The 22,310-nt window shown below is 39.4% G+C and overlaps 1 protein-coding gene across 6 annotated transcripts in view; it reads left to right on the forward strand.

Moving 5' to 3' along the window:
* Positions 1-22,310, forward strand: part of LOC113158858 (girdin) — a 54,771-nt gene that overhangs the window by 1,121 nt on the left and 31,340 nt on the right. For all 6 annotated transcript variants that reach the window (XM_026355143.1, XM_026355147.1, XM_026355148.1 and 3 more), the window contains exons 3-4: positions 8,999-9,107; positions 20,870-20,939. In XM_026355143.1, the coding sequence (XP_026210928.1) occupies positions 8,999-9,107; positions 20,870-20,939 (179 nt within the window). The remainder of the gene's footprint in view (positions 1-8,998; positions 9,108-20,869; positions 20,940-22,310) is intronic.

Here is a 22,310-nt window from a genome sequence, read left to right on the forward strand (position 1 = left end):
CCAGCCTCTGACCAGCACTTCAAATTGCCTGCTGAAGTGGATGTAGGCTACACACAAAGGGACCTTGTAATGGGGGCATTGATGGGTCACACTGTCAGAAATCTTTGCAGACAGTTATTGTTAAGATCCCTTGGAGCTGTGCAGTATGTCTGCAAACATCCGTGGCACAAGGAGGCAACAAACACCTCCTCTTTACATTGCTGTTTTTTTTTTTCCTAAAATCACCCTACTGTCATCTGCAGCCGGCCGGGAGACACCCCGCCCCTGAAAGCTGCAGAGCTCTCGTTTCTTGCAGTGCTGTAGATTAAATTCGAAATGGTAGCTTTAAATATTGGTGCATGAGTAGCAGACATGTATTTGTTTGTTTTTATCCAGTGAAAAGGGAAGTAGAAGCTGTGGCACATCTCTTGATGATGAGACAGGGTAGTTGCTGGAGCTGTCTGAAGCATTATAGATGTTTCTTTCCAGTCATCATTTATATCATATAAAGCATGACAGATGACAGCTTTCCATTCCTTTGTCTGGCTCAGAGCTGTAGCTTCCCCCTTGCCCGACAGTTTTTCATATTTTCCACTAATGCTACACTCTACGCTGTCAGCATTTACCCCTCATGCTTGGGTCTTCTTTGGAGCTCGTCTGCTCCCAGTGGAAATTGGTTTTGCACTTCTCAGGAGATTATAATGTGTTGCACTTTAATGGGATGGCTTCTTGTGTCACCTTGCTCCTTTCAGAAGGTTAGTTTGGCAGATTTGTATAGATAAAGGGACGCTGGGGTGCTGTAAGCAGTGCACTTCTATACGTTTAGAGTTAACTTAGTGTGGAATGTGAGTTGTCTTTGTATGGATTAAGCTGTAGCTGTGCTGCATCAGGAGCTGATTACCCTGCATGGCTGTTTCCTGTCTCAGGTTGGTGTCTTCTTTCTCTTAGCCTGCCCTCTTCCACTGTACTCAACCTCTGCAGTTTGGCTGTGCCTCTCTACTGAACAGCCTACCTTCAGTTTTCAACTATCTCCTCCCACCTCTCTTTCCCATGCTTGTTTTTCCCTCATCGCCATCCTCCAGGCTACTTTGGCACACTCAGACGGCCCTCAAAACAGAAATGTTTTAGGAAGGCCACTGCTGGTAGATGATATGTTGCCTCTTCAAAACTGTGAACAAGTCATCAGTATTTTTAGAACATTTCCCCCTGTGGAATAGTGGAAAGCAACCAGAAGGAAGTGATGGGGGAAGGGTTTCACGAGTGAAAATATAATTTCCCACAATAGTTAAAAAACCCTAAACATGACAGGGATGATGTGCAAAGAAAGAACATGTGAAGCCTTGGTTTGCAAAGCTGCACGACAACTTGTCAGCTCTACGTATTAAAACTAAAATGTTTGACTGGGTGCCCATTAGGCTTTCTCCCTGCAAATCAATTGAAAGAGCTGGGCAGGAATTTCGTGTGGTTGGTTGGGTGCTCCTGTAGAGAACAGCCAACACTGAACTGAAATGAACTGTAACTGGCTTAGTGATCGCCTGACAGGATGTCCAGGATTGCCAGTCACAGCCAGCTCTGTGTGTTTACGTTAATGTGTGCTTTTCTGTGGGGCTTCTGTGTCTGTGGTTGTGTTTTTTTTTCCTGTGCATTTGGTTTTGGACTAAGACAGCTGTTGGTAGACGTCTTGCCCAGCCAGCCTCCCACACAGATGGCCTACAGTGTCGGTCAGATGTTATGTTACGTTGATACTGCTCTTTGTCTGCTTCTCTGAGCTCTGTGTTCATGTCCCGTAGGCTCAAGTAACTAAAATAGACATGCATCTTACAGCTCATGCATCAAAATTTTGCAGCTATTGCAGGGAGTTTTTGATGACGACACATATTCCGACCTATATTATATCTTTTTCTTTTTTTATTCTAGTACTGTAGTTGAAACAGGGTACAAAATGCAAAGTTTGTTTAAGCTGTATGTTCACTGTAAGATTTACGTGTTTAGTAATGCCTCTTTCCCTCTCAGCACCTACTTGCTTACACCAATACTCTCATTATAAGAAGCTTAGAAACCACAGGTGAGTTTTCCAGCTTCTTTGACGAACTGTAGGCGTTAATTAAAATGTGCTGTATTCGTTCAGATTCTTGGACTCCCACAAAACCACTTTCACTGGAAAAAAAAACATGATTTCTAACAGTGATTACTTGCCAACACAGTAGTGGATGATAAAACTACATTAGTAGGTGAAAATCTGTGTATAGTCGACATGTGGGTGCAAAACATTAATGAACTCTGTTTATTTGTTTTACTTAAACACACATTTCTCACCCAAACTCAGACATACAGTTGTCTTACTTAAGAAATGTGATCCTCTAATATTTTACTGAACACGTCAGCTGCTGTAAGCTGCGGTGTTGCTGTGTGAGTGTCTCTGTCTGGTATTAAGCGAGCGACACACTTGCAGCAGTTGTCATTGGGACAGCATGAGAGAGCATAGACAAGAGACCCCGGGATTATCTAACGGTTTGCTGACACCCAGATGGCACCAGGTCCCCTCCCCCCACCATCTTGTGACTGACATTACCTAGCCAATTAGATTGCCTCCTTGGTACTGTCAAACCAATTAGTTTTTCCCACTTTGTAGCAGGAAGGAGCCAGTCACATTTTTGTCACAGTTACAACTGTCCGGTGATTTTTTTTTTTTTCTTTTTTTGCTTTCTTGCACTTCTGTCCTGGTTCATTGCCCTGCTTGGTCAGCTAGGTGGTTGTTATGATAAAGAGCTAAATTTGCCAGTTATAAACATGGGTCTATTATTACTATTTGTTGTATGTATTTTTCCCCCAAAAAACACATTAGAGGAAATTCACAGTGTTGGCTCACATATGCAGGATGTCGTCCTGAGTACATCTGTCATCACTTCCTCTCACAACAGAATTGGTGTAGGAATAATACACCCACTGGCCACTTTATTAGGTACACCTGTACAGTCTAATGCACTCCAATACAACAGCTAAATAAATAGAATAATTGGAATATTGCATGCAGTATACAAAAATAATGTTTATAAAGCCCTTTTAGTTTAGTAATTAATAATTTAATGGAATATATTTTTGTTGTTAGTGAGCACTGATGCAAGAGTTTAGTGACCATGTGTTTGACAACATGTACAAATTGTCCTTTTGCATGACTTCTTCCTCAGCTGACTTCCTTCTTTTTCGACCTCTGCATGGATCCTTTTTTTCTCCACACCTCAACTCTTCTTCCTCTGTCATCCTTCATGCTATTCCTTTCTCCAATTCCTCCTCCTGCTGGTTTCTTTCTCCTTCTTCATCTTTGCATCTCCTGTTCTGTCTATGCCTCTCCCTCACTGCTTGTTCTTTCCTCTGTTTTCTTTGCACATTACATTGATGCCTTTGTTGGCTTTTTCTAAGGCTAGTTACAGCAGACATAGTTGGGATTCCAGCTGGACTGGAAAAAGGAGGCAGTCAAATCTGCTGCTGGGGTGTCAGACTGTCTGGTTTCCCGCTGCTGCCGCCTTGGACTGTGGGGTCCTAAGTTTCTACTTCAAAGTGCAGATTCAGGCTGGATTCATACAGACCTTTACCATGCATTGAAACAACACAGAGGCTGGGTTGATAGAGATGTGTTGGCTCATATACCAATGAGACAAAGAAATTACAGGAATTTGCTCTTCAACAACCACAGTTTAATCTTTCTTTGTGGCAAAATGGTAAAAATGCCCCATAATGTCACAAAGATTATGATCCAACTTTTTTGCTGCAAGGCGGATTATTAGTTCTCTTATTCTGAATAAGAAGGGCTGCTTCTTTGTCTGTGTGTGAATACTGCCTAAGACATTAATCTGGAACCTCTCATAATCGTCATTGTCTCAAACCATTTTCTCTCTCTCTCTGCCTGTCTAGTTGGAGGATGCGTATTAAGTCAGGCAGGAAACAGCAGCTGTGACCTTGAGAGGACAAAACATTTACAAGGCAGTGTTAATGTGAGGCTCTCAGAGCCTCAGAACCAAGGACATGCCAGTCCCACAGGGTCCATTTTAGGGTTTTAGACACAGATTTACTTTAATTCGAAGCAGTTGGAGAAGTCTGCATTAACAGTAGTGAACATTTAAAGCACAATTAGTTGGAATATCTGGACTGAACTTATTATAATAATTATTATTAGAATAATTTGTCCAATATGCCCCAATTTTGTGTGCTCAATCTCTACTGCCTCTATTTGCTGTTAATGCAAACTCAACACTTCCTCCCCCTGTTTCATGTTACAGGCCCAGCGGCTGAGGGGAGAAAATCCCCTCTGTTGCTTGGAAAAACGTTTGCTGTGAAACATCTGCAAGAAGTGTTGAGTTTCATTAACGGCAGTTTAACAATGAATATTAACAGCAAATTAATCATTGAACAAGTAACATATTTCAGTCAAAAGAGGAACTCAGAGTTAAAGGCATGCCATGACTGTGTTACTGAAATAATTGTGCAGCCAATTTGGCTAGTTGCTTGAGATACTGAGTTTTATTTCAATGTTTGATGGTCTAAGTGTTTGTAGTCCAGTACAAAGTGATAAAGTGATTGGTGAAAACCTAACACAAGGAGGTAGGGTGATAACCACATACTGGTGGTCACATTATCACTGGTTTGTTAGTATACAGCTGTTCCAGTGGGAAAACAGTAGGGGTGAGAAAATCAGATGCAGTTCTTATGCTGTTCTCACACATAAACCCTCTGGAGAATCAGTTCTTGCACAAATGTAGCACACAAAAGGAGCTTATCTATGTCAGACACGTTCTGACCATTTGGATTTGGCAAGAATTTGCTTTAGAAGAGTATGGAGGAGGCACAGCTTGGAAAAAAAAGTACACCACATCAGCATTTTGTTTACAACACAGTAAAGCAGAGCAGTGACATGATTAGAAATGTTATGTATGTATGTCTGGTTTCCCAAAGAAACCTTTTTAACTGTTCCCATATTTTCTAGTGTGGTGGAAGTGGAAGGGAATGACCACTCACTCGTTATGAATTCTCCAGACATTTACCTTAGCATATGGGCTCAGTCAAAGATTACTCTGACGTTATACAAGGGAGCTGGTAGGTTAATGTCCGTTTTATGTCCGGACCAACTGCCTCAGACATTTGCATTCTCACAGACAGATCCTCTGAGTGACCTTTGGAGAAGTTCAGGGTTTGGGAACAATTTTTAAACTGACTTTGGAGATGGAGTTTGAATGAATCAAAATATATGTGCAAAACTTTGCATTTTAGTATGTTATTATTGCCAAACATAGTGTCAGTTGCCTTCCCAGTTTGGATGTGGAACAATGATACCATACTGTAGTCATTTTCTTAGTTGTGTCCCTAACACCCCTGTTATGTAGTGTCATATATTAAGGCATTTTAGCAGTTTGACAAATCTGATTGGATGTTTTTGTGTTGCCAGTGGATGACTACTGGTACCAGCCTGTCTTAATTTGTAATGTCAGTGTAACAAACACATCCACAGAATTATCCTGAACTGAACTGTTACCCTTAGCATGGCTGCTAATAAGTGCTCATCCCTCTAGATTGTGCTTGTTACGGTAGCTGTTTGGATTCCTGTGTGTGTTTGCGTGTGGCTTTAACACACAGTCACAAACACGCACTCCCCCGCTGTGTTTGGACAGTTCAGCGCATAAGCTCAATCCCCAGCACGTGGCCAAATGTAGCCTGCATTGTCTTTGTGTGTGTGCATTTAGATTCCCCTCTGTGTGTGTGTGTGTGTGTATGGGCATGTGCAAGGCTGCTCATGCGAACGGTAATGTAGCCTGTCATATATAGGTTAACAGTGCTCCCTAACCCACCCAGCCAATCAAAGCCAGGAGATGAGAGGAGAAAGCAAAGTGGCCGCAGGGTCTGCATAAGGCTGCTGTGCCTATCAACAAGCACTGACAGAGCAGCTTATTGACTGGCCTTCTGGCTGACTTGCTGGCTAGCTGTCTGCCTTGCTGGCTATTTAGCTGGCATTTTGTCTGTCTATCCTTAATCTGTTTGTCTGTTTAAAGTCTTAGATTTGCTGCATCAGCAGGATCAGTAAGGGAGGCGGCAAGTGGGATTTTTGACCCCCTTTAGCGTTCTAAGTGCCTGCATTTATTCGCCTACTGATCCGTAGGGTGGAGTGGGGCAGGGGGGACAACCTGTCACACTTTTATGTGTATAGTATCGAAGACTGAGCTGAAGATCGGGTGGATTGCATGGTGTTGTCATGGTCCTGGTTGTTGTGGCCACCATGTTCTTGGCCTATTATCATGATGATGGAATGTGTGAAGCTTTTTGCTGCTGTTCTTGCATTCACCACCCTCCTCGCTTTGACAGGATTACAGCTGCCTCTCTGCTTTTTAATTAACGGGTTAAATAGACCCCCTACTATGGGCCTCAAAAGGGGCTGTGTGTGGATGTGCGTGGAGGGGAGGGGGACTGGGGATGTCACATGACTGTTCATTTAGACCACTAATAAAATGAGCCCTGTGTCTTCCTGATTAGCATGATTTTGTGTTCAGATTGGGTGAAATTGATAATTGGGAATTTGTTTTGGTTAATATGAAGTATTACTCTATGTACTGTATTTTTAATAGGTCTTCATAGAAACAGAACAATGGCATAGCATAATGATTAAGAAATCTGCAAGCATCCACCAAGCTGAATGTCCTTGGGGAAGATAAAATCCTTCACCTTTGACCTCCTCTTTGAGACAGACAATAATATCCATATAAAAAAAATCTTGATTTTTATATAGTGTTGTTATGACATTTCAGGACTAAGCTTGTATTAGCTGAGCAGACATAAACATGCCTGTGCTATTTTGGAGTGCACAGATGCAGACATGTGCACACATGCATGACTGCACATGTGCTACATACTACATGCATGCATACATTCACAAGCAGCCAGGATCCCTCTTTACTAATGGCATGTTGACCCTTATATATAGGTCATGGGAGGTACTTTGCAGTCTCAAGTTGTTTTCATGAAAAGTAGAGCTGCTCTTTAACAGTGATGATGTAATTGATGTGCAGTATTAAAAATGTCAAGTATGTAAGTAGTGCTGTGTTCCTAGACAGTCCCAAGGCAAATGTATGATAAATTAATCACAGAGATAGTGCTTATAGTCAGAGTGGGTGGGATTTTACTTTTATTCGCCATTGGTGCCAGGATAAATTACGTTACTGATTGTTTTTACAAATTTCTAATGGCAGAATGATCAATGAAATGCATGTACCATTTAAATTCTGTTAGAAAAGATACTGTACGTGTGACGTTTATGCTGATATTTCAGTATATCTCTGTATTTAACTTGGACTGTTTTCTTAGAAACATGTTAACTGAAATTAGGCTGCTGTTAATTCATAGTTTCTCATATCATCTAGGCTGGGTATGAAATAAAAACATGCTTTTTTTTCTTATGTTTTAATTGACAGAATTTCTCCATCTTTTTCTTCGCATTCACACAGATATTTGAATCCTGCAAAGTACAGTATGGCAGCAAGTGTTTCTCACCTCTGGGGTTGTTCTTTTGCCACCAAAACTGTTGTGTTAAACAGGTAGTCCAGGAAATAGGAATTTCCCTCAGGGAATCCATAGAAATTATATTAAGTTCACAGTATTAGCCTGTTCAGTATTTAAGTTTTAAGTATGGAAAACTGCCATTTCAACAACAACAGTTTTAATCATTACTACTAGAGATCCTGACATGTTAACTTTACAGTCAAAAATGGAAAAATAATTACCTGAAAAAATGCATGGATGACTGCTTATTACTTCAAGTTTAACTGAAAGATAGGTTGAATATAAAGCTTTGCAAAGAACAAAGTAAACATGACCACATATTGGCTAATATTTTCTATCATGAAAATATGCTTTAAAAAAGCTTTGGTATTCTAAAAGTAATTTCCACATATTGAAGTTGTTGTTTTAGACAACAGTAGCTGGGGAGGTGGTACTACAGTATGTGAGTGTGTGGAATGTCTATGAGGCTCACTAAAACTTGTTGACACCCGTGATAACATCCGCTGTCATGCCAAGTCCCTTGGGCAACGCAGTCAGTTAGGTGCATAGCCTCTCTGTTCTGTTAAGCACAGAGGCTTAATGACCTTTATATTTACTCAGGTGAATGTTTACTCCCTGTACCACATTAGTGAAATCATTCTTCAATATGAATTACAGTCAACAGAGGTTGGGTTGTAGAATTATGTATCTATGGCAATATAGACTTAAGGTTTAGGTGCTTCACAAAAATGTTTGAATTTACTTTAACTTACCACAAAATTTGATTCATAGATTTGACACATTGGTTGCGAGGGTGCAGTTTTTTTAGCCTTTGAATATTTCTGTGGTTTCTTTAACATGGTAATAGATCTGGTGGTACTCAAAAAGGGCCAGTTGTAATTGTGCAGCTACTATTTTGAGGCAAACACTAACATAGAGCAACACATTGTCAAACTAAAGCACAGATGCTTCAAACATGCTAGTCACATACATATATAGACATTACTACTATACAGTATGTCAGCTTTCTACAGAGCCCCTTTTGCTTGTGAGCACGCCAAACTTTCTCATGAGTATGAGAAACCAGTTCTTTCCGAGTTAAGCGAACATCTTCTTTCCTGACATGTAATCCATTCTCTTTGCATTTTGTGTACATCCACCTATATCTGTGCAGTTGACCAGATGATTGAAATTGTTCATAAATGAAGGCAATTACCCAATCAAGACTGGTGTATCCCTTGTGTTGGTGTCGTGCCAAAATGTTTGTTCGCCAGAAACTGATTGCTATCCGCAGGAGTGCTCACAGCCTGTGAAAGGCGGACAGTCACTTTTCGGCATGACACCTGAACAATATACAAGACTTGAAAAATTCACTTCAGACATAAAACTCAACTAATTCCTGCATTAGCATTTGCACCTGAGAAAATATCAGCTCGATCTAATGCTCACCAGAAACTTTGTTGTGATTTTAAAAAACATGCCTTTTTTTTTCCTGCAGAAATCCCAAGTCCACGGTGCAGAGGACCAACAAGAAAGTGAACAATGACCCAACCCTGCGTATTCAGAATCTTTCTATTCTCATCAGGCAGATTAAAGCTTACTATCAGGTAAGACAAACTGCTAATTCTCATATCACGTTCTTTTTGATCCACAGGTTGCTGAACAGTGTCTATGTTGAAGTGAAGATTGAGAGGAGAGGAGACAAAATATTGTTACGAGTAAAATCATGATAAATAACTTGTATAATACATGGGCGGATTCTGGGCTCTGAGTGAATCCAAACTCTTTTCCCATGTTCTCTTATGGCTTGGCTGGGGTTGTCTGCCTTGAAAATGATTGCTTTATAGCCCTTGGGTTACTGTGGAAAGATACAGTCAGACAACACAGCTTTCACTCATATGCATACACAGAAAAACACCACATAAGCACCTACCACATGAAGACTTGGCAGTATAAACAGAGATATATTTGCAGATGTGTGTGCGTGACTACATGTGATGTGGTATCATGACACTCGTCCAGATGCCAGAGAGGGTTCCACTAAACACATAGAGACATTAGGAATGTGAAACGCATAAAGCCACTGCTGAGGTCCTGCTTACTCTGCATGTCTGGTATTTTTCTTTTGCTTAATTTCCCTCTTCTTTTCACCTCAAAAATCAACATGAGCCTCTTGGATAGTGATCGTGGTGTATGTATCAGCCTTATTTTGGGTGCAGCTCACATCATTGCTTTCAAGACAGACATAGATTTAGTCAGACAGATGTGAAGGCAATAGAAGCAGACAAAATCTTATATTGAGGCTGTGTTTACTGCTTAGCACGACTGACTTATCAGCTCATCAGGCCCTGAAACATCTTAGTTGATGTTCTCACCATAGTTAATCATTACTTAAAGCTAAATGAAATTATTGAAACTTCCTGTTAAGAAAGTGGACTAGAGTGTGGGGGAGTGAGAGATGGAAGAAAGATGATAGAAGGGCCCTTAGATAACAAGGCATCAGTACGGGAGTCTGACAGAGTACACGGCATTTCAATGCATATTTGATGATCTTATCATGCACATGATATATAGTTGGTTAGGTACATATCTAAGCTCATGGACCACCCCTCGATTTCTCTGTCACCTTTGGAAATGTATTATTTGGGTGCTAAAAAATATCTGCTTACTTGATGTATTTTTTTCCCATTTATCACCTAAAAAAGTGGATTTTGTACCCTGGCTACATCATTGATGTGCCTGTGTCAAACTATTTAGACAAGCAACCTTTATCTGCAAACCTCTCTAACTGATCCCTGCAAATCCTAGGAAAGCAGCTAAACCAAAGCTGGAATGGCTTTGATACAACATGGTCCCAGTTTTTCCACAATGCTATATCCAATACAGTGACCTCTTGTACTGTGTCATACCATAACAAGTCATTCATTTGTAATACTGTCAGGCAATTTTGAAACATCATGTATGAAGATTAACAGTGTATTGACTTCTTCACAATATGATTTTAACACAAATCGGAGCAGAAGCAAATGGCATGTCGCGGTTGCAGTTGTGAACTTCCTTGGCCTTAAATGTTTACATTCTCAGCCAGCTGGCAAATGGTTTCGCTTAAATGCACAGTGTTGGTTCCTTGTAAAATGCAACTGTTAAGCCAGTTGTGAAACATGCAAGCTTTGCAATATGAAACAATCTGGAGAGAATATGATTCAGATATATTGCTGCAACAGTGTCTCAGCATTGAAGTGTTGTATTTGTGATAGCCAGGAACTGAGCATGACCCAGCATGCTGTTGCGACAGTATAGTGAGTCCAAGAATGAGACATAGAAGAAGACAGACACAGATTTACCAAACTTGAGACTTAAGAATGTGATCCATATCCTGGGGGACTATGGTTGTGCAAAATGGTTGTGCTTCTCCAACTCATTTATGAAATAAATTGCAGAATTCAGTAAAAAAAAAAAAAAAAAAAAAAAAAAAAACACATTATGTTGTAAACCTGCCATTTTTTATATCTTAGGCCAAGTGAATAATGTCACTAATCAGTTAATTGCTTTGCTTGCTCCACTATGACTTGGTTGTGAAGATCCTGTTAATCACTCCCACGTCATCTTATTTAAACAATCAGCCTATTGTGTAGATTTCGGTGTTATAAGCCTGGAAAAGCTCCACTAGGCTGCCTCAAACGACTCGCAGAATAATCTTTCTGAAAGTCAGTGTTTGGATTTAGCGGCTGTTGAGGGCTAAGTAGTGACCAACATGGTCAGTGAATGATGAGATGACAGGAAGGGTTGAGCTGAGTCAGTCAATTAGCAAGAGGACATTCCCTGCATCTCAACATCCAGGATTTAGCAGTTAATGTAATACTGCCTACCTCTTTGTTAAACAAAATGATGATAAATTTTTTTCCTTTTTCTCTGTTAAAAGGATTCCTATGTTGTAAATGCAAAAACATTGTAAAATTTTGTTCATCTTCACAATTCAACTTCCTGCATTATCAAAATAAAATCTGTTGGAAACATTGGCAAACACATTGTAGGTAAATTGGTGCTTTTTAGAGGGTCTGAAACCGTTACCATGTATTTGGGGCTTTTAAACCATGCTATTGGGCAATCAGAGCTGTTCTACGGTAAGGAAGATATTGTAAGACAACAATGAAACTCTGCATGGCTCTGTTGACCTCTTGGTCATACTGTTGTTCATCCACTTGAGTCTCTGGCTCACAGAGACCACCTACAAGTTAAGATCCCCCTATTGTCCCTTACTGTCAATTTCCCCCCTTGATTGCAGTTTAGAGACTTGTGGCTGGCTTCTGTTCATACTACAGTCAGACTTTACTATATGTATATGGTGACCTCTGACAGAGCTTCTTTGATTGTTGAACAACTTGAAAAGGTACCAAATAAGCGTCTAGTTTACTCACTGATATGTTTGCAGCTGGTATTCAGACTTGGGCAGGAGATAAAATGTACATCATGTAGACCTTTGTGATTGTTGAAGACATGACTAACTAGCCACTGAAATGTGCAGATTATAAGATTAATGTATAACTATTATTTGTATCAGTGATTGTAAAAATAGTTGCCACAAGTAGGCAACACTTGTTTTAGAACCTCCTGATTGTTTGCTTTTTTCGAATTATCTGTGCATCGATGTGTTTTAACACATTTTATTGATTTCATTTCAAGACTAATTGATTAGCAGCTGCAATAATTGCTGTAGTAAAGTAACAGCTTTACAATAACAGGCCAAAATTTTGTTGTTTTATATATTGCGTGTCTCCTTTTCCATTTCCAGAGCCACATGAATGAAGATAAAACCACCCAGGTCAAAGGCTAATGGCAGGTTTTCAATTTACTGTACTACTCAGCACTCTGAAAGACTTCTTAGAGTCAGTGGAAGCCTTGTATGGTTTGTTGCTTCCTGTGATTTAATACATTGATCTAATGTAAGACTTTTTAATTATGTTTGCCCAGCAACCTTAGATCAGAATTGATTAGAAAACCCTCTTTAGGTAATGAGATCCCCTTATGTCATTGGCTGGTCTGTTTTCCCTCACTAGAGCAAAAGAGGATAAATGGAATTTATCAACATGAGGTGTAATTATACTGTTTTACCGGTGAAGTAAATGTGAGTCTTTTTTATAAGAGCTCTTTATTTTATTCAGACTGTCCAGGAGGAAGATGCAGTGGAAAACACTGCTTTATTTAAACCCTTGCCCACTCACCAAAAGATTTTCTGGCGTCAATAGAGAAACTATTTCATTAACCTTTTTGAACTACTAGAGTCAGACAGTTGAGAACATTTCCAGGAACTTTTTCTTTGTGCCGCTACCCCCCTGTCTCTTACTGTGACTATTTTTCCACTCCCCTTCACTCTCCCTTTGCTTTTCAGTATGATTTAATCCATAAATCATTTGTTTTGTTGTTTAAAAAACTGAATTGGTGCAAGACAAGAAATTCAATATTGGTTCTTATGTCATAGTTTGAATTTCTTGGGCTCAGTTTACATCTATAAAGAAGTGTGTCTGGTACAACAGAATGTGTGGGAGGAGGTCTATGTCTAGACGGGCGTCAGACTTCAGACGTTGATTTCAGAATATGGTGAACAGATCAAGGCTTAAAAGCCTTAACCATGTTTCATTGTCCATATGAATGTACTGTGCATTTTTAAAGTTACATGAAAGCAGTCATAATGATTGGAGTGACGTTTTTGTTGTAAATATTCAGCCCAATAATTATCACATTTCTTTTTTCAGACTGGCATATTAACTTTTCCGGTTACTCTGTTATTTCTGTACAACATAGTCCACTCAAGGTTTAATTTCTCTGGTGGTCAGTCCAAATATATGCTGGGCCTCCTTTTAATTTAGTGGCCTTGGTTTGACATTCTTAAGGGGGGTGTAATATAGAGCCTCAGGCAACTGAACTAAATTCTTTGTGCTTTTGCTGGCTTTTCTCAAAGCTCACTAAGTGAATCAGTTTGTCCCGGTTTATGAAAATCAGGCTCATAGAGCAATTGGCGCCATTCAGTGTGAAAACTACTCATTCAAACATGGGATGAGTAATACCTTGTAATATCTTGAGGACAGGATGACTACTTTAGGTAGACTGTTTTTCACGTCTGTAAACTCTAGTGGATACAATGCAGGGTTGATTTGTTTTATCATAGACTGGGTTGCATTGCTGTCTGTTTGCAAGTAACATTTTCTCTGCCCCCAACTTGCAATTTACTATTGGGAATAAAGACAGCTCTGTCCTCTCTTTGCCACTGCTTTGGTTTGGGGTGTGGTGTTAAGGCTGGGAACTCTGTTTTGACTGTTTAAAGGGCAACAGAGGCCACCATTCATACTGAGCGGGCCTGGTCCCAAAGTTTTGCAAGGTTCCCTGGCAGAGCTCTCAAAATGGGTAATGTAGGATAGGTTAATAGTCTTCTCTTAGGTGTTCGTTAATGTCAGGGTTTCTTTACTGCTTGAATTAAATGTGAATAGGCCGCAGGGTAAACCTGAAAAATATCCCATGAATTGACATTAGTGTGTTATTCCCTTGCCTGAACTAACAAACTTTTTTTTCTTACCTGCTATCAGAAATACTGTGAATTATTTTTCTGTTTGTCCCAGTAAAACATTTAATATAAAAAGGAATTCACCTTACTTAACTGTTGCCTTTTATGTCCCAGTAAGAGGCGGTTAGACCCCAAAGCCTTACAAAGGTCATGAGGGTTACTGGGCTAGAGAGACGATACAATCTCACATACAACACGATCGATCTGATGCAACATACTATAGCAATAGATGTTGTTTTTAACTTTGATTACTCCTTGTAATTACTGCTTTTGCCAGTTGTTTTTATTGCTTTAACTATAACTTGGTCAAAATGTACAAATATATACCATTTTTATGAGTCTGGAATTCCCCATTGACTCCCGGTTTTGCTGCTCCTTCCAACATCAGTTATGAGCAAATAAGTTTATTGGGGCATGTGCTTGTGGCTGCAGGCTAAATGTGTTGTTATGCAGACTCATATTCTAGCTAGTCTGAGCTAATCGCGTTGTTGATATTATAGCATCTAGCTAACAAGCTAGGATTTATGCAATGACACAGACGGCACACAATCAACATCTCAGTAAAGTTGCTTAAAAGAATACATTTAATTTTCTTCCAGAGGCAAACTAGATTAATCTTTCTATCTTCCAACAGCCATATACAGTATATGTTTGGTTTTCAGCTATATATGTGTTACATGTTCAGGCAACGCCAAAATGACAAGCTGATCTGAACAAGATTACAAGTTGTCAGAACAGTTGGATTCAACCTGATGAAAAGCAGCAAACATTGCATTCAAGTGCAATTTCTTTTGTTAAAATCAAAGGCAAAAATGTCATTTGATGTAGCGCACTTCTGTTTCCACACTTGACATGATTCATTCTGAAAACAGTCAGACTTTGTACTGTTTCTGATCTGAGACAACAAAGGAGGTATTTCAGTCACCAAAGTGTCATTCATTGAAGCTGGCTTTTCTAATTAGCAACTTACTTTAAACACAAACATTTTTACTGTTTTTGAGTTTAGGATCATCTAATTGGAAAAAAAAACACACATTCTTTGTGTGTTTGTTAATGTGCTTATAAGATAGTCTGCTTGCAAAGGGGAATTAGTAGGAGTTATGATGTAGACTAGGTTCTCATATGCTGCTAGAGAATTATTTTTAGCTGCTAGCAGAGTTTCTGTGTTATGAGGAAGCCAAAAGCTGTGTTCTCCTTTCCCATCACTTTAAATTTGTGTTGTGTTGGCAGGAGTGACTGATCTACAAAAAATTTATTAATTCTAAAGTCTAATTTTTAATCACTGAAAATGTGGCAAAAGTCATTCCTTTGTGCAACATCTGAAAAACCTGTGGCATAGTGAATTAAAGACCAATTTTTATTGTAACATCCTGACAAGTGAGCACATTCATCCTAAACTGTCACTACAAAACAACTAAGATCACAGCTGCTCTGAGTACCCTCAAAGCGATTTAACAAATTAAACTAAATAGTAGATTAGAGATTTAAGCAGAAGCAAAAGATGCAATCTAGCTTTATCTGAATGATACTTTAAACATAACAATAGCTCCTTTGACTTTAACTGCATAAAATGATGCGTGTGATGGTGTGAACTTTTCCAACCAGTGTGAAATCCCGCGGTGAGGGACTAGGGGTGGAGGGGTTGGGCATGCCCCAGCCCACCTGCCTCCACCTTTGAGATGAGCAGCAGGATCAGCTCGTCCACTCGTTCAGCCTCAGGGCGCTGTTGTTAAAAGCACTCTAGCTGATAGATAACAACGGAGAACAAAAGAAACGGGGTACTAATGGCTTGTTTTCTCCTCCTCCACCTCACATAAATGATGATCTGCCCATCTGGTCAACAGTAGACCCAACTGCTTTCTATTGAGTAACCTTTCTTTTTAACCTGTCAAATCTAGCTTCGTAGTAGTTCAGGAAGCATATCAACTTCATTTTCCTTCATTAAACATAACCAGAAATGTGATAATTAGTTCAACAGATTGCATGAAGTTTGTTAAATTTTTAGCTTAAAGCTCTCTTGTTCTGCTTTGCAACAGTAAAATAAAAAACATTGTCTAATTAAATAGCTCTATCACTGAAATAACTGGCGTAATGAAACCCAATTATGCTTCTTGTGGCCAATTTGCATCTATAGACACGATGAGAATAAAGCCTTTACTCCATCCATTCCTGAACTGCAGTGTGCAAACCCATTTTGTGTACTTATTGGTCTATTACAGTTCTCAACAGCAGAAAGAGCTTTCTTTGCATTGATTTAGTTCATGGGGATGTAGTGGGATCCTGTGCTAAAGTGGTTTCTTTGTGTGTGTATTTGATGTGAGAGAAAGAGGAAGTGTGCTCCTTCCCATTGTTGGTGGTAATAACCTTGTTCAAGTTCATAATCTCTGCAGCTTTTCAGCAGAAGTCCAGTGGCATACCCAGGGGAGGGCTTATTTGTGTGTGTCTGTGTGTGTGTGTGTGTCTAAGTGCATGTATGTTTTAACCTACTGTATTTTACTATGATGTTTCAGACTCTCTAGCATGGGGACAATAAACCCATCTCCTCGTTTCTATGGTAACACTCCATGTCTGCAGAATGGCCGTGATTCAGGGCTCAGGCAGAATTTGTACACCCATGCACAAATGATGGAAACACACACCACACACACACAGTAGCAGTACAATTAGCCCCCTGTTAAAGCTGTGCCGGTAGCGGAACTTGTGCTCGGGTGGATGTACATAAAGGACCTTGGAGGTGTGTGTGTGTGTGTGTGTGTTGGGGAGAGGGAGTTTAACAGCCACAGCTCCTGTGAGACCAAACACGGCAGCCTTGTAACCTTTCAACTGACACTAAGTTTAACACAGACCCACACATATATGCTTACCTACAGTAAACGCACATGCACTGTTTATCTTAGCACCACCCTGTCCATGTATTGCATTTGCAGCTGTGTATGTGTCAGACCAAGGCCACTGGTAGCTCAGCAGAATATTATCTCTATTGTCAGCAGACATGCAGACATCCATTCAGCTCACATTTGGCTCAAGACAGTTAACTGTCCTACTCTGTAGGACACAAAGTTCTGCTCATTTTATGTAATCGTAATAAATATTTTGCTCATTTAATATAGCTTATTTTAAAAGCGCAAATTCCATTGTGTTTTACAGGCTCCCCTTTAACCAACAACTCATCTGTCCAAATGTCTCAGTGGGCTAAAGGAGTCAGTGTTGAGGACCTGTGAATCCTGCGGAAATCAATAATACAGCCATATAGTGTAAGGATAGGGGGATGGGGGGGATTTTGAGTAGATTTTGATGGGAGGAGAAGCTCAGCCCTGTGTGCCTCGTGTAAGAAATGATGGAATCAAAGCTCTATCACTGTCTTTTTCCGTCTTCTCTTCCCCTCTGTTTTTGTTTCTGCCTCGTCACTCACTTTATATCACATTTAAAAGACTGACTAATCCATATTCCTCATGTGTTATGATTAGATATTGAATATTGAGGAGTGAAATAGTGGTAGAGCCAAGCATGTCTCCGTTGTTACACCTACAGTGAGGCAAGGAAAGCTTTCCATTTGAAAGCTGTTAGTATGTGTGCGCACATGCATGATGCTGAGTGTGGTGGCTGGTTTCTCTCCCGCAGTATCTATGTTTTATGTATGAGAGCTAAGCCTTTGCCAGTTAATCCAAAATACATATTAGGCTGCTGTAGTTTAGAACTGTTATTAGACTGCAGCAAATCCTCAAAGCATCAAAATATCAGTCTATTGGACAGATCAAGCATAAAGTATGCATTAGTCCCATCATTGAATCAGCCATGAAGTCAGATACAGAATGTAAATTTACCATAAGGGAAGTAGCATCAGAAACCTTTTTTTTTTTTTCATAAAGCTCTAACACAAAAAAAATATTTTAGTAAGATAGCAACGAGACAGCTCAGATGGAAAACAAACGAGCATGAGCATTTCAATGGGTCCTTGAGAAGGGAAGGGAAGGAAAAAGGGTTAATGAATAGACATAGTGTTGTACGAAACTTGTGACCCTGCATATTGTAGATCATCCCTTTGTAAAATCTTTTACTGAAGAAAGAGGAAATCAGTTGACTTGAATCATTTAGGATGGAACAAAAGTACACTTTTTGCTGTTTAATGATTGTGATTAATGCACTGAAGCTAAGCTTTTACTGGAATTCAGCCCTGTGCTTAACTTTATTCAAAGACGAGTATCTAACACAATCTAGACTGTTAAACTGAGATGTCAGCACTGTATAACAAGAATCTGACGGACAGATAAAAAGAACAGCCTGAAATGTCGCGCTTGCACAGCAAACACATGCTGCCATTGAAGTGGACAGGTGTGAGCTGATGGGGAGCAGTGGTCAAAAGAGATGGACAGGTGGTTGTGGGCAGTGGAAATAAAATCTGTGTGTGTGTGTGTCTGTGACTTTGTAATGACTCATCATTTTGCACAAAGCTAAAAACAAAGTCCGCAAGATATGTAAAAAATTACTATTACTATTTAAAGTTAGCTCTTTTCTACATGTGTACCACAAATCTGGGAAGAAGAATTCACAGACCAGCTTTCAAGCTCTTTCTGGTGAGACGTCCCTAGACTTTAGTTGTTGGGGTGACTCTAGGGTCCATAGTTTTATTTGATGATGCAGATTATTGTGGTGTCTTTGCCCTTTAAAGTCTTGGCAGATTTTGCCCAAAGAGGTTGTCATGAGTTCTACATGGTGAATTGACTGTCAGGCACGCTGAATGCCTCTCTGTGAGCCACCAACTGTGACTGACTGAGCTACACTGATTAGTCTGGCTGATGCTTGTTGAGTCAGTCTGTCGTCTTCATCTTCTCTTTTATCACTGTTTGCTCATTTTGGACTGGAGCTGCCCGATATTAGTCATTGTTTTTACCAATATCACATTACATCATCGTCACTTTTCTTTTTTCCCATTGCCTGATTTGGTGATATCTGATATCTGTTATTCTCTATGCATTCAGAAGATATTTTGCTGATAATTTTATTGCTATAATGGTATCTGTGATTAAAGGCTGAGTCTAATTACAAAGTAATCCACTGTGTACACAAAATCTCATGAATTGTTGACAGGAAGTAGCTTGCCTTTGTTCCCCCCTAAGATGTTATCCTAAACAACAATTTATCTCCCTGGACCACTCATACACTGATGTAGGCAGACGTGTAGACATTTGGGGTCAGTAGGGTCTTATCATCACTGACAGGAAACCATGGCAACCATGCTGGTAATCTGAAAACCATGACCTCACAATCACTACCCCCAAACTTTGACCTTCACCTCAGAGCCAGGTCATAGAAGCTTCTCTGTATGTTTGAGAGTCTGTGTGGAGGTAGATGAAGGATTTTCTCTTGAATACATTTAGTCGGTTGATTCATTAACCAAATGGTGTAAATGCACAAAATGTGACACATTTTGTTGCTGCTACCTAGTTTGTCTACCAGTCAGTGCTGTTATCTGTTTAAAACCAGATGTGAATGGTGCCACCAGCATTCTCCATATCTTTCTCTGTAAAGTAGTGGTTTTCTGTCTGAGCATCACATCAAATAGACAACAAAGGTTTAGACGACCACAGGCGTCAGAGGGCCCTCAGCTGCAAGCCCTGATAAGGAGGGTACAGCTGAAGTTGTGTTTGCTACAGTACTAAAAATATTTCCCTTGACATAGTGAAACAATGATGTGTAGACAAGACAACAAACAAAGACGAATGGTAATTTAATTGCCTAGAATTTGACGTGTACACGAATATGGTAACTTGATCAGAGTCCTTTAATCTTACTTTCAGAGAAACTATTTTATTCGAGGTTAGGTAATATTTTACACGTGCTGAAGGTTCACAAAAAAGTGTATGATGTTTGGTATAAAGTATGTATGCAGTTGTGAATTCATCAGCTCTCATTCTACTTGGTTATTTTTGAGTGTGACAACGGCACAGATGCGGCACTATTTTTAACCAATCGAAACTACCAAATGATGATGTATTTCCTAGCCCCCCCTTCCTTTAGTTTCACAGTGAGGTAATGCAATATGTATAGGATGGATTGTGACTTTGTGTGGGGGCTTTTCTAAAAATATTTATGTAACTATACTTAATATTACTACAGCAGTAACCTGCACAAAAAGGTCAAATTATCAGGTGAGATGAGTTCAGACTTCTCTCTGATGTCTGGTAAACGTTTTTGTTTGCTTGCCTTGTTGCTTACTTGTAAGTTGCTTTGGATAAAAGCGTCTGCTAAATGACTAAATGTAAATATAAACATGAAATATTCAATAATGTAGTAATTTGTTGTTGCTTGTAACTGTCAATGCACTATCGCAGTGCCTATAATTTTAAATGACTTAAACCAAAACATCAGCAATAATTAAATCTTACCCATCTCTGCCTGCTGTGTGTCTGTGTATACACGTACAGGCTACGTCATTGAGTGAGTGTGGTCATTTGCTGCTCATGGTTTCTTTTTGGTTTTGATGATTGACATGAATGAAGGGGGTCCTGCAGCACAACCCACACCAGCAGTTTAACTAGCATATATATCACTGTCAATGTCATCAAACAAACACACTCACACACTGGAAGAAGTGCACTTGACGGTTTTATAAGTACACACCGCTCCACTGAATCACTGTTCGAACCATTTACTATTGCTCTCTAATTGGAGATTAGATAACAATCTTATGTCCTGTTGATTATTTGGCCTTTCTTTAAATCATCTTTTTATATACACTCATACTTCTATTAAAATACTTAACTGGCTCTGCTTTCCTTAATATTTTTTTTATATTTTTTTATGTGGCAGGAGAGTCTCCAGCAGCTGGTGATGATGCCTTTACCAAACGTGCTGGTACTGGGTCGTAACCCTCTCTCAGGTAAGTGTAAATGTATTGAGATATATTTATACAAGTTGAATCACATGGTATTCATACAGTTCACAAAGAAACACATGCTGTATTGCAGTGCTTTCACTACTTTATTTAAATGAAACAGTATGTGCTTTAATTATTCATCATTTTGAGTTTCTCTCTCACTGTAGATTTAATTTTCTATTCACTTATTTTTTTATTTCTTGATTGGCTTTCTATGCGACTGTCATTCATAACCCACACCATTAAAAAATTGACATGATGGCACAGTTTAAAATGATTTAACAAAAGAAAAGACAAGGAAAATGCTGATTATGACTAATGGTTAACATTTACAATGTAAATCATCATGCAGCCAGAGACATTGCAGCCCGACCTGTGCAGACCATGTAGTGTTTCATTCATTTAACCCTTTGACAGCAGAACTTTGACCTACTGAGCCTCGCCATGACATTCGATATGTCTGAGCACCCTCAAAGAAACAGTAGTTAGTGTCAAGTGTTTGAATTTCATGAAAACATTTTTGAGCAGCTTGACCTATGCAGCTCCAAGTGTTATTTGATATTCCAGTGAGATCTTGATGAAGCCACTTGGTGTAGTGGTTGAGGAAATGAAAGGTTTACATGAATAAAAGGACTATGTTGTGTAAAGATGCTTGTTCTCCACCCCTCACTCTAAAACCTTTGCTAAAACCACTGCAAGATTATTGGATTGGCTGTTTTTCTTTTTGAAAACACACTAATGTTTGTATGCTTCATACATAATGCAGTAAATGCAATCATCAGCTCCTCTTAGCAAACTGTTTCCAGGCTCATCTCACAGATCTTGTTGAAAGATACAGTGCCTGTATGTTTTAAGCAGATGAAATAGCTTTTCTGACCCTGTTCTCCCTCAGCTGCCTTAATCATCCTTTCATCACAGCTATTCCTGTTATTTTTGAGTTTTCATCGCTTCTCGATGGTCACAGTGGAATTTTCATATGCCCCCATTGGCACAAAGGGTAAATAAATGAACAAAAGGACCTCCTGCATTGAAGAGACAACAATAACTTTCATATTAATTTACCTTAGGGATATAAAAAGTAAAATCATTTTAAGACTAAAGCCAAATGATCTTCACAATTCATTCGTTTTCGGTTTATTGCAGTTTAAGTATTTTATAATGTACTAATAATTACAGCCATCAGCCGTCTAACTCTTAAATCACTTTCTTTATGCATTTTGTGATTTCCTTTCACTGCTGATTACAATAATAGCCCAATTGAGACAATGTTTGTCTTCCATATCCATAGTAGTTTTACACAACGGCCTTACACACACCTAAAGTGAACACCAAAATTGTCATTGTAGAAAAAATTGAAGACCTCTGTACAAGTGG

The sequence above is a fragment of the Anabas testudineus genome, chromosome 15 (assembly GCF_900324465.2).
Source record: "Anabas testudineus chromosome 15, fAnaTes1.2, whole genome shotgun sequence".
In the NCBI taxonomy this organism is placed as follows: Eukaryota; Metazoa; Chordata; class Actinopteri; order Anabantiformes; family Anabantidae; genus Anabas; species Anabas testudineus.